General features: G+C 38.4%; 1 protein-coding gene across 1 annotated transcript in view; it reads right to left on the reverse strand.

Annotated features, from left to right (window-relative positions):
• Unc13c (unc-13 homolog C) overlaps nt 1–12,296 on the reverse strand; it is a 443,880-nt gene that overhangs the window by 328,970 nt on the left and 102,614 nt on the right. The window contains exons 2-3 of the mRNA XM_032910033.1: nt 3,907–3,929; nt 3,276–3,340 (exon numbers count right to left, since the gene is read on the reverse strand). Of these exons, the coding sequence (XP_032765924.1) occupies nt 3,276–3,340; nt 3,907–3,929 (88 nt within the window). The remainder of the gene's footprint in view (nt 1–3,275; nt 3,341–3,906; nt 3,930–12,296) is intronic.

A 12,296-nucleotide genomic window follows, 5' to 3' on the forward strand; every position in this document is an offset into this window, starting at 1 on the left:
TCTGTCTTTTCTTTTTTAATTTATATAAAGCTTTATTTCATGTCTCTTTCACCCTTCTTCAAAAAGGCATGTCAGTAGCAGACATATTAAAAAGATATAAATACAAGAATCAAATATATCCATAGTGATACAAACTGTCTCTGTGTCTGTCTGTTTCTACCTCTGTCTAACTCTGCCTCTGTCTCTTTGCCTATGTCTCTCTCTCTCTCTCTCACACACACACACGCACACACACACACACTCACACACAGGTGTGGTGGTGTACACTGACTATTTATGAGGCCATGATTTTATATCCCCAGCATCCAAGCAAAACGCTGAGCATAGCAATGGGTCCTTATAACCCCACTGATAGGGAGATAGCAATAGGCAGGTGCCTGGGCCTTGCTGGCCAGCCAATCTCACTGAATCAGCCAGCTCTGGACTCAGTGGTAGATTTTACCTCCAAATATAAAGTGGTAAACACTGGGTATCAACCTCTGACCTCCATATATGAGCATACACATATACACATGCACATGTATACACACATTACACACAGGCACATAAATAAATATACATATGTGTGTGCACACGTGTGTGAGCTCACACACACACATACACACACACAATTACATTTACCTTCCACACAGTTAGAAATTTATAAACCACCCATTTAATAAAAATATGGTGCAGGACTCTGTTGCTATCATAAAGATAAAGATGTATGTCTCACATGAGTTATGGGATCAAGGTGTTTGTGATGTGATGGGTACTATGGCAGTTGAGATAGAGGCCTACAATGTGGTATCATGACACCATGCCACATCACAGCTTCATAACCAAACTAGAATTCAGCTTAAATTATTTTTGAAGATGATCCTCTTATTGAATTAGCTGTAACCTTTAGCAAACAAAAAAATATCTTTTATAGGATAGTGAAGAACTGAGTTATAAATTACCCAAACTTCCCTTGGATATTTCCTAGTGCTCCTTTGAATTTTAAAGCTTACTTGAGTCATTCTGAGAGACATCAGTCATGTGAGTCAATCATCACATATTTAAAGATATAATGCACACCGAGATGTCCGCTGTTAATTTTCAATGACACATCTAAAAACACCTAGCAGAAGAACCTCTGAGAGTTTAAAGTATCGTCTTAAGTACGTTGATTCATGTGGGAAGACTTGTTCACTGTGGGCAGCACATTTCCTAGGCTTGAGATTCTGGATTGAATAGACTGGAGGAAGCCATCTACGTTCTAGCATGTCTAAACTCGTGGTCCAGCTTCCTTGTGCATACATTGTGACTGAACAGCTGATAGATGCTGATGCTATCTATAACTTCTCCACAGTGATAAACTACAACCCAGAACTGTGGACTAAAATAGGCCCTTTCTCCTTTAAGTTGCTTTTATCAAGATATTTCATTATAATAGGCAAAAAGCTAAGATATATACACAATACAAATACCAATTTATTATATTTATTGGGGAAGTTAAAATGAAATTAATATATGCATGTTAATTTATAAGACATTTAATCTTGAAAAACCCCAGTTTAAAATAACGAGCATGTATTTAATAAAAAATCTGTTGAAGAAATGAGACTATTATATATAAAGCAACAGACTATGAAAACCTACAGTTTAAAAACCTCAAAGTATGTATAAAAGTTTGCTCTGTAGACAAATATATTAAAATTTGAACACATATAACACATAACCTATATTCATAAGTATATATATATACACACACAAACTCTGTCTATTTTTAATTCAAATTACACTTAAAAATCTAATTATTCCTTCACAACAGCCACACCAGCTCACATACCCACAAGGATGGGGGAAATTCTGATGAAGAGATACAGGAAGTCAGTGGCTACGGAGGGAGGGAGTATCAGTTTTCTCTAGGGATGAGCCCTCTGGTAGGTCATCTGGTCCTAAGTGGCCAGCCCTAGACACACACACACACACACACACACACACACACACACACACACACACACACAAAGTCGAGTGCATAAGAAGAGATTATGAATTTGAGAGGGAGTGGAGGTCATAGGAAGAGTTGGAGGGGGAGAAAGAGAGGTGAAGATGATATAATGATATAAATTCAGTGCTCATGCACGAACTTCTCAAAGTAAAAAAGAATATTTTACAGAGGCAAAGTGCCTGACTAAGTCAATGTTTATTATAGAACATTTATGAGACGAGCACCTAAAGCAGTTTTGAGACTACTACAGTAGAAACCGTTAGTACTGTTCTGAAATATGTGCCTCATATAGAATTAGTGAATGCGAAGTTTGGAAGGCACATGGCTGAGTGAAAGTGAGAAATCCACGAGCTGCACATATAACCAGCACAGTGATTGAGGACATGGAATCTGGTCATTTGGGTTTAAACACTGGCTTCGCGTTCTCTCCACTGAGGGAAACCTTCTCAGAGGCCTCACACATTGATGACCTCATTTGTAAAATCAGTGTCAAAATAGTACTTACCCCAGGCCACAGTAAGCTTGAACTAGTCATAAATCAAGCAACTCGAAGAGTTTGGCACAAGGCAACATTTACATAACGCTTAATAGCCTCACATGTAGAATGACCTTATTTATGTGAAAAATCTGAAATGATGACAGTACCAAAGGGCTGATAGCCAGGAACAGGAGAGAAGACATAATCATAGGAAAGGATCAGGGAATCATACATAGAGTGATGCCCATGTGAAATTTGGGGCTTCAGAGAGGGCAATTCTTGTTTGGGTATTTCTATGATTAAATGTTGAACACTTGTTATCTTTGGTCATGCAATACCATGTCAAGTGAAAAACAATGGGATAGGTTATATCTAGAGTTATTGATGTGTAAAATATTCATGGATAGGTAACATACAAGGAAACAGGGAAAAAAAACACAGCTCAAATAAATCAGCAGTGGCCATGTTTACGAATGAAATGATAATTTTAGGATGTAAGGTGTGGTAGTTCTCTCCTCCATGCATTTATCCACATTGAATTACACACACACACACACACACACACACACACACACACACACACACATATAAATTCCGGTGAGGACTTTTTGTCCTGAACATGCAGTGTAGTGTTAAGAACTCTACTATTAAAATGTAGCTGATGGTTAACAGCAAAAGCTATTTTCTGTTAAAACAAAACAGTGGGGCTGGCTGTACCACCAACATCATGATGCAAACACCTTGCCTTCAAAATCTATATTGGGAAGCCAGCCAAGCACTCTTGGCATAGAAAATGAATTAGAGAGATTCAGACTTACTTACCCACCGAACACCTGGAGTGCGGAGAATTTGGAAGCATCCAAATCGTTGCCACTTACTATTCGAGCCTTAAACGAATCACAAGAAAACAAAAGAAGCAAGAGTTTAGCACTGGACAGGCTACAATTTGGAGACTGGGGAGACACGGGCCAACTGCACTACACATCGAGCACCTACGATGAGGAATGCTAAGCAGGGTCGGCTCCAAGTCAAAGCTGTGTTTTGTGAGGGGAGGTTTTGAAATCAGCTGCATTTAAACAAAAGCATTGGAAATGGCGTCATATTCCATGTACTCTTTGCCCTTAAAACTTGGTAGGTTGCGGGGGGAGAGACCATGAATCAGCCAGGAAGGTCAGGACTTAGCCAGACCCGAGAACAGATGCTCTGTTTGACCGTAGCAGACCCCTGGGTTGCCGAATAGAAGCTAACCAAATAAGCACGCAGCTGGCAAGGTGCAACCCCTTTGTAAATGCAACACACTGGGGGGGACACTTAAAGGACAAAGAACGGAAAGCTGGGAACACATGCATTTTCCACAACTCAGCAAGAAACCAAAACAAGGCTAACAGGTCACAAACAAACAGGTACAAAAGACAAGATCTGTCGGAGGGGAGAAAAAAGTCTGATTGAAAACCTTTTCATCCACGGAGCTGCTGTCTGGAAGAGAATCGGGAGAAGGGATAAATGTTAGATGGAGCTTTCCAGAAACGATTGAACATACACATGAACAGAGTCATTGAAACTATTAAAAAGTATAAAGGAACCATTTCAAGACTGAACCTCAAGGGAGTAAGGGATCACTGAGTCTCATAATGTAAACAGCTAGTTTCTGACAGAATACTTGAAACGTAACAAGGGAGAATTCTAGACTCAATACAAGGAGATGTGTTTTATCCATAATGACTACAGAGGTTGATTTATCTAAGAGTTTTCATCTGAGTTTCTCACACCACGAAACTTGAGTTAAATTATGAAGAGCCCATCTGACAAACATCAAAGCTGGTATCTGCAAAGATTAAATGACTTCAGATCACAAACTAATATGCGGCAGAGAGAGGCTCACATCCAAGGCCCCTGCACCTCCATGTGATGCTTTGGAGACTCAGAGCAGGTGAACAAAGCAACAGGGCTGGCGGGTCCACAGCCTTCCAGTGCAAATCTGGATAAATCAGGGCCTAATATATCTCAGTTCAGGTCAGTTCAGTTCTCCTGGGTATTTACCCAGTTGCCATTTCCACAGTCAAGTCTGAAGCTGCTAAGATCATAAGGATATGGTCACCTCTGATTTACATGGGAATTTGCTCTTAAATTTATGTACTTTTCCTTATAGAGTGAAGCTGGAGAGGGGTCTCTACACAAACTGGAAGGGCCCCAGAGTTGGAGTGCCCTTTCATTTTTAAACACAAATGAGACTCAGTAAGATGCTGGTCCCCAAATTACACAGCTTAACAACCAACCACCTTTACCGGTGACGGTTTGAAATATGCTCACTTTTTTGACTCATTAAGTATGGCTTGATTGCTGTAGCCAAATAGTTTATGTACATTTTTTCTTTCTTTTAAAAAAATTATTATTTATTTATTTTACGTATATGGGTACAGTGTAGCTGTCTGAAGAGACACACCAGAAGAGGGCATCAGATCCCCTACAGATGGTTATGAGCTGCCATGTGGTTGCTGGGAATTGAACTCAGGTCCTCTGGAAGAGCAGTCAATGCTCTTAACCACTGAACCATCTCTCCAGCCCCTATGTACATTTTTATAGTATCTCAGGATTGTCTTTAAACTGAAGATTAAAATTAAGTATTTTAATAAGTAATAAGATATGAAGCTTATTTGTGGCATAGATATTTTAAATACCACTTAAAATATAGCAAATAAAATTAAGTATTATTTAAAAAGAATAACATATCCTATCCAAAATGATATTCTTACAGATGACTCAAGTCACGCAGTGACTAACATGATGTGATATCAATAGATCACACATCTATTCATCAGACAATTTGTACCAGAACTTTATTAAGTACTAAAGTTATTTGCTAAAACTTCCTAATAATTCTTAGGAACCATGTTAAAATAGGATTGGACTGTGTCTTGCTTAGGTTTAATGTTACTAAAACCATTTATTTATGATGGGAATATTAGCCCATCCCCATCAGCAAGCACAAAAGTCTCTGATATCATTTTAGTTTATCTCTACATGTTCTGGCCAGTAGATATTGAAATATGTCAATAAATAACATAACTTTTAGAAATTGAGGTGCAAAAATGCTATTACTTTTCAGGAACTTTAGTTTTATAACCAACACACAAAACAAAACAGAACCACTAGGACATTGCAAACATTAATAAAAAAGCAAAGAAATCAACTATCTACTGAACACATACAATAAAAAGTCATTACTTACATAATTGTAATAATTGGGCTTGAAAATAGATTAAAAGATCTATTTTAAATGTTTGATGTTTTGAATGAGTAATTTACATTAGATATACTCCATTGACACCTGTCTTCCATGCCAATCATCCGAGTGAGTGAGTCATTTTCTAAACTCATCACCACTATGCAGCTATTAAATCTGGTCCATTCACTGTCTATTCATTCATTCATTTGTTTATTCAACACATATTATCAAGGGACCCTTTCTGTTCTTTTTGATGCCTTTGTTATCTTTCTATTACACTGCCCTCTGAAACCTTTCTAATAAGGAAATATGACCAGTTCTCCCCACTTTCCACAACCCACCAGTGATAGTGTCCCTGTGACACTTTCATCCCAGGTTACTTCGGTTTCCTGACTCATTTGTCTTCCACAGCTAGTCTTCAGGCATAATTGAGGCACATAAGCCCCATTCCATGTCAGTGTTTGAAAGCTTTGCCTTTACATGCACCTCTTTCTTTCTCAAACCTCCACAGTACCTCCTCATCCATGTAGTAGCTTGCTATTCCCCCAAATCTGCCTGAGGTAAATTCTGTGCCCTGAAAAAGTTTCATTCACCCAGGGTGAAATTACAGGTGTTTGTGAGCCTACTGACGTTGGTTCTCGGAACCAATTGGTTCTGGTCCTTATGTAAGAGCACCAAATGCTTTTAATGGCTTGGCCATTTCTCTAGTCTCTGCATTTTTAAAAGGAAACACAGCCTGAGACCCATGGCATGAGAAAGAGCACACCTCTGACACTATTAATGATATTCTGCTATACTGGCAGACAGGAGCCTGGCATAACTGTTCCCTGAGAGGCTTCACCAAGCAACTGATGGAAACTGATGCAGAGACCAGTCAGGAACCTTCTAGAAGAATAGAGGGTAACTTTCCTGGAGGTGGCCTACTAGTTTTTGCATGGCCTATGATAGGTGAGCTCTTAGAGGCAAGGTCCCAAGAGACTGTATCTCAGAATTGCTCCCGGCAGCTGATATACCTTTTCCTATCACTATTACTTAGTCCAATGATTCCTAGACGTTAGCTTACCCTGTTGGGCAGATTTCCTATAGATCAACATAAAGATGAACTTTAATGAATTAATGCTATTTAGATGAATTGATGATTTTATAGAATTCCTGCTTTAATTCAAGTCATTTTAGAAAGTTTTAAGAGGTCGTTTTCGTGGTTTTGCGAGAAAGATACAATAAAGTTAGTATCAAGAATAGAGTGTGCTATCTCCTTATAGAACAGTAAGTAACGGCTGTATCACAAGGAATACATTGGGCTTTCACAATTACACTAAAAAGAAAAGGGCTTGGGACAAATTTGTGAACAAGAAGATTCAGGTTAGATCCAAGGATGAAGCTCCAGGTGTGCACTATGATAAAGTGAGGCCATGTAAAACTTTTGCTTTCAGCTTATAATGAGCTTATTGAATGAAACACTGCTTTAAACTTAATACCAACATCCTTCTGTAACTCCTCTTTTGTGTAACATTTACCTATGAGGTAATTTTCTAAAGAACTTTGTCTAAGAGGTATAAGAAGGCCAGAGAAAAAGAGTAAAGTGTGGCATTTGGGGCTCTGCCCATCTACTCACCAAATGGATGTGTGTGTCATGTGGGGGGCAGTGTTGCTCCACCATCCAATTGTGTAGATGTATATGTCTGTTTATCTATACATACCTGTGTAGGTATATGTATATGTACGTAAGTATGGATGAACACTTGTAACACTTGCAGAGCTGATAAGACAGATGGTCAAGCCCAACCAGTGTGTGTGTGTGTGTGTGTGTGTGTGTGTGTGTATGTGTGTGTGTGTGTGTGAATATGCTTGTGTCTGTGTATTACTTGTGTAAAAGATTTTAATTCCTTTCCTTTCTTTTCTCTCTGATTCACAAAGAGTTAATCATTTCACCTGGCCAGCAAGAGAAAACAGAGCTTATTAAAGCACAGAGGGTTGCAGAGTAAGAAACAGTGCTTATTAAAACACAAATAGTAAAAGAGTTACAGAGTAAAAGAAAACAGCATTTTCAGCACAGAACAGTAAGAAAGAGTTAACTTTCCAGAGGCTATCAGCTTCTGGCCCCCAGAACGGTAAGAGAGCGTTACAAGGCCATATATCATCAATCTTTGGCCTTTGTCCAACTCCAAGGCCCACCTCAGTACATGTAATTCTTGGAAGGTCCCTGGCAGAGACCTATATCAAACATTGAGTGGAGCTTGGGGAATCTTGTGGAGGAGAGGGACAAAGGATTAAAGAAGCCAAAGGGTTAAGGGTCAAGGACATCATAAGAAAACCTACAGAATCAATTAACCTGAGCCCACAGGGGTTCATTAAGATTGAACTGCCTGCCAGAGAGTATGCATGGGACACACCTAGGTCCTCTGCACATATGTAACAGTGCACCTTGTCTTCTTCATGTGGGACTCCTAAAGCGGGAGCAGGGACTGTCTCTGACCACTTTTGCCTGCCTTTGGATCCTTTTTCCCTAACTGGGGTGCCTTGCCTAGCTACAATAGAAGAAAATGCACCTAGTCCTACTGCAACTTGATATGCCAAGGCCAAGGAGGGTTGATATCCATGGGAGGCCTCCCTTTTTCTGAGAACAGGAAAAGGGGTGGATGGGAGAGGGGGAGGGAGAGGGGAAGGGAGAGGAAAGGACTGGGAGAAGAGGAGGGAGGGGAAGCTGCGATCAAGATGTAAATAACTTAATAAAAATATATTATTTAAAATAAAATTTGAGTGATCTATAAAAGTATTTAAAAATGCATTAAGCCTGAAACAGTATAATCCTGGAAAAATAATAGGTGTGAAGATAAGTGAGACATCAATAAACTAGTATAAGCTGATATTGAAGAATTAATGACTAAGAAAGGGCTCATTTCATAAAATGAGTCATGAGCAGGCAACAGTACTCAACAATATGTTATATCGCTATAATACTCATTTTATTTTCATACATATTCCACGAAGTTCATGTGCATTACAGAATTAAATATAAAACAAAAGAAGAAAAATTAAATACAAAGGAAAATTAGATATTAAAAACTGAGATAAAAATTCACAGATTAAATGCAACAATGCTAATTAAGTGTGAAAATTATCCAGTTTATTAAAACTATGCCTAATGATGATTACAAATTAACATGAAATAGAATTAAGATTAATTTTTATGACATTAAAATTAATTTCCAAGGATATTGAGAATATCATCCATCAGGCAGTAGCATGCGTAATTGATGAGACTGAAAATGATAATAAAATTATGATTAACTTTCGGTCAACCCATTAGTGATGTTTAGACGGGGCGTAGCAGTTTAGGACACTGATGCTAAGAAAATCTTTGTTGTGGATGAGCTAGTCTGCCCAGATACTTCTGTGAAGTTCTGTGCACCGAGAGTGTGGAATGTGGCCACCTGTGGAAACTGGGTCATTGCAGGTATGATTAATTAAGGCTGACAAGAGTCTTAATGTTGTTCTTATAAAAGAGAATAATGGGGAGATACAGACACACACACACACACACACACACACACACACACACACACACACACACACACACAGACCAGCATTATGAAAGCAAGTGTAGAGTATGCCAATCCATCTCAAGTAGCTGCTAGAACCTCTCAGAGGCAGACGGTTCTCTGGTAGCACCTGCAGAAGATGCGGGTCCCTGCCAGCATCTTGACTTCAGGTGGCCAGCTCTCAGAACTTAGAGACAATTTTTGTCAGAGTTTAGACTATTTCATTTGTGGTACTATGGGATGTTACACCTTGGTAAGTCATATTTTTTAAATACTAAAACCCAATTCTTACATAGAGATGAAGTAATCAACTATTATGACGAATTATAGGGAAAGCACACATGGTGGAATATGTATGGTATAGATTGATTTTACTTTCAATTGTGACAGTGCCCTGATATTTTTCCTTCTTGAAGAAAGTATTTTAGTGGAGCCCACAGTTAAGAGACTTTGAATTGTAAAAGCACTTTGAATTCTAAAAGAGATTGAATATTTTAAAGGGATCGAAAATTTAATTTATAAGAATTTGTAAAGGCTGTGGGACTTTTAATGTTATTTAGGTCTTGGGGATGAATAAGAAGGTAAGTGTTGAGGCTTAAAGTGATGTGTTTGTGTGTTAAGTTGACAAGGGGTCAATTGTATTGTCTGGTTCTATGTGTGTCAACTTGACACAAGCTGGAGTTGTCACAGAAAAAAGGAGCCTCCCTTGAGGAAATGCTTCCATGAGATCCAGCTGTAAGGCATTTTCTCAATTAGTGATCAAGAGTGGGAGGGCCCATTTTGAGTGGTGCCATGCTGGCTGGTAGTCTTGGATTTTATAAGAAAGCAGGCTGAGCAAGCTAGAGGAAGCAATCCAGTAAGCAGCATCCCTCCATGGCATCTGCATCAGTTCTTGCCTCCAAGTTCCTGCTCTGTGTGAGTGCCTGTCCTGACTTCCTTTGGTGATGAACAACAATGTGTAAGTATAAGCTCAATAAACCCTTTCCTTTCCAAATTGCTTCTTGGTCATGATGTTTGGGGCAGGAATAGAAACCCTGACCAAGATACTTAGAAATAAGGTGTGTGTGTGTGTGTGCGTGTGTGTATGCATGTATGTATGTACAATGTATGTGTGTATTCAAAAGTATCAAAAGCAGATTGGATAAAGAGAAGAGACAATGCTTGGACTTGAAGATAGCTCTTTGGAAACAAGGCACAAAAACACATAAAGTAGAACAGCTGGGGATAAAAAGCCAAAGAGGGACATAAAGAAGAATTTTGAGACATGATCAGATGAACAAATACCTACTTTTTCTGACTACCTGAAAAAAGAAAAAACAAAGTTGAGGGACAAAGCTACTTGATGTAATTGAACAATAATAGGCATTTCCCCCTGATTTTGGGGGAAGATATGGGGCTCAGGTATAGGAGGGCTATAGGAACCTATGGATGCTTGGTTAAAAGAAGATACCCATCTTACATTCATTCTGTCAGAGGCTAAAGAGAAAGAAAGACTTCCAACATCTACCCTCCAAGCTTGCTTTAAGGGTGGCTGTACTAGAGTCCCTTGTGTTCACCTTGGAATGATGGAATAAAAACCCCAATTCCTAAATCAAATTAATTACAACATAAGGACACTACATGGAGTAAGGTCATCCTTCAATATGACCCCTACATGAGGTTCTGTAAGGTGAGTGGGAACCAGGGGGTGTTATGACCAAAGAAGTCTTAGAGAACTACTCCAAGGAGTAGTTGCTTGAACCAGTTCATGAATAAAACAGAGTACAAGATCAGCATACATAATTCATTGCTTTTCTGCATATACACATTTTAACTAGAAATTTGTTGAGAAATCACGAAAGTCATTTCTTTTACAGTAGTAAAAATACATTAAATAATAAATACAGTCAATGAAACCTAATGAATACTCATCAACAAGATAGAAGAAAACATCTAAAACTGTAAGACTTTCCACATTGAGGGACTAGAAGAATTAAAATTGAAATGACCATATTACCCAATGTATCGATGTAATTTCTACTAAAATATCATTCATAATCTTCATATAACTAGAGCAATGAAAAGACACTGAGAACTTGAAATAGCCAAGCAGATTTTGACAATGAAAATCAAAACAGGAAGCACCAAAGTACTTGATTTCAAAGCAGACCATGACACTGGCATGTAATAGCCCAGGAGAACAGAATAGACAGGTCAGAAGCAAACATGGGCTTCTACAGCTGTTTGACTTCTAAACAAGGTGCCAAGACCATGCATTCCCAGTCGACTGGCAGCTCTTCTATTAATGTTGCTGAGAAATATAGATACTGAGGCTCAATAACACTGAACTTGACTCCTCTCTTATAAAATGCTCAGGACTTGTCAGAAACTAAGTAAGAATAAAAGTTTGAAACTACTAGAAGACTTTTAGAGAAACACTTCAAGGCATTTGTACAAGTAAGGATTTTCTGGTAGGGCCCCAGAAGCACAAGCAATACAAATTTTATATATATATATATATATATATATATATATATATGTGTGTGTGTGTGTGTATATATATATGTATCATTATTATATTATATTTTATATTATATATATATTATATTCATATATTATATTATATTATATATGAATGAAAATTAAGTTATATATATGAAAGTTCATATATATATATGAAAATTAAGTTTCTGTTGGTAATTCACTAAACAAATAGGAAACCAAAAGCAAATCAAAGCCATAGTAACAACTGTGCTGGTTTGAATATGCTTGGCCCTGGGAGTGGCACTATTAGGAGGTGTGACTATTTTAGAGTAGGTGTGGCCTCACTGGAAGAAGTGTTTCACTGTGGAGATGGGCTTTGAGGCTTCTATGGTCAAGTTTCACCCAATGCAGCTTGTGGAACAGTCTCTTCCTGGATGATTTCTGATGAAGATGTAGAATTCTTGGCTCCTCCAGTACTATGTCTGCCTGTACCCTGCCATACTTCCCACCATGATTATAATGGACTGAACCTCTGAAACTGAAAGCCAGCCCGGATTAAATGTTTGCATTTGTAGAACTTGTCTTAGTCATGGTGTCCCTTCACAGCAAAGA

Source organism: Rattus rattus, chromosome 8 (genome assembly GCF_011064425.1).
Source record: "Rattus rattus isolate New Zealand chromosome 8, Rrattus_CSIRO_v1, whole genome shotgun sequence".
Taxonomy (NCBI): Eukaryota; Metazoa; Chordata; class Mammalia; order Rodentia; family Muridae; genus Rattus; species Rattus rattus.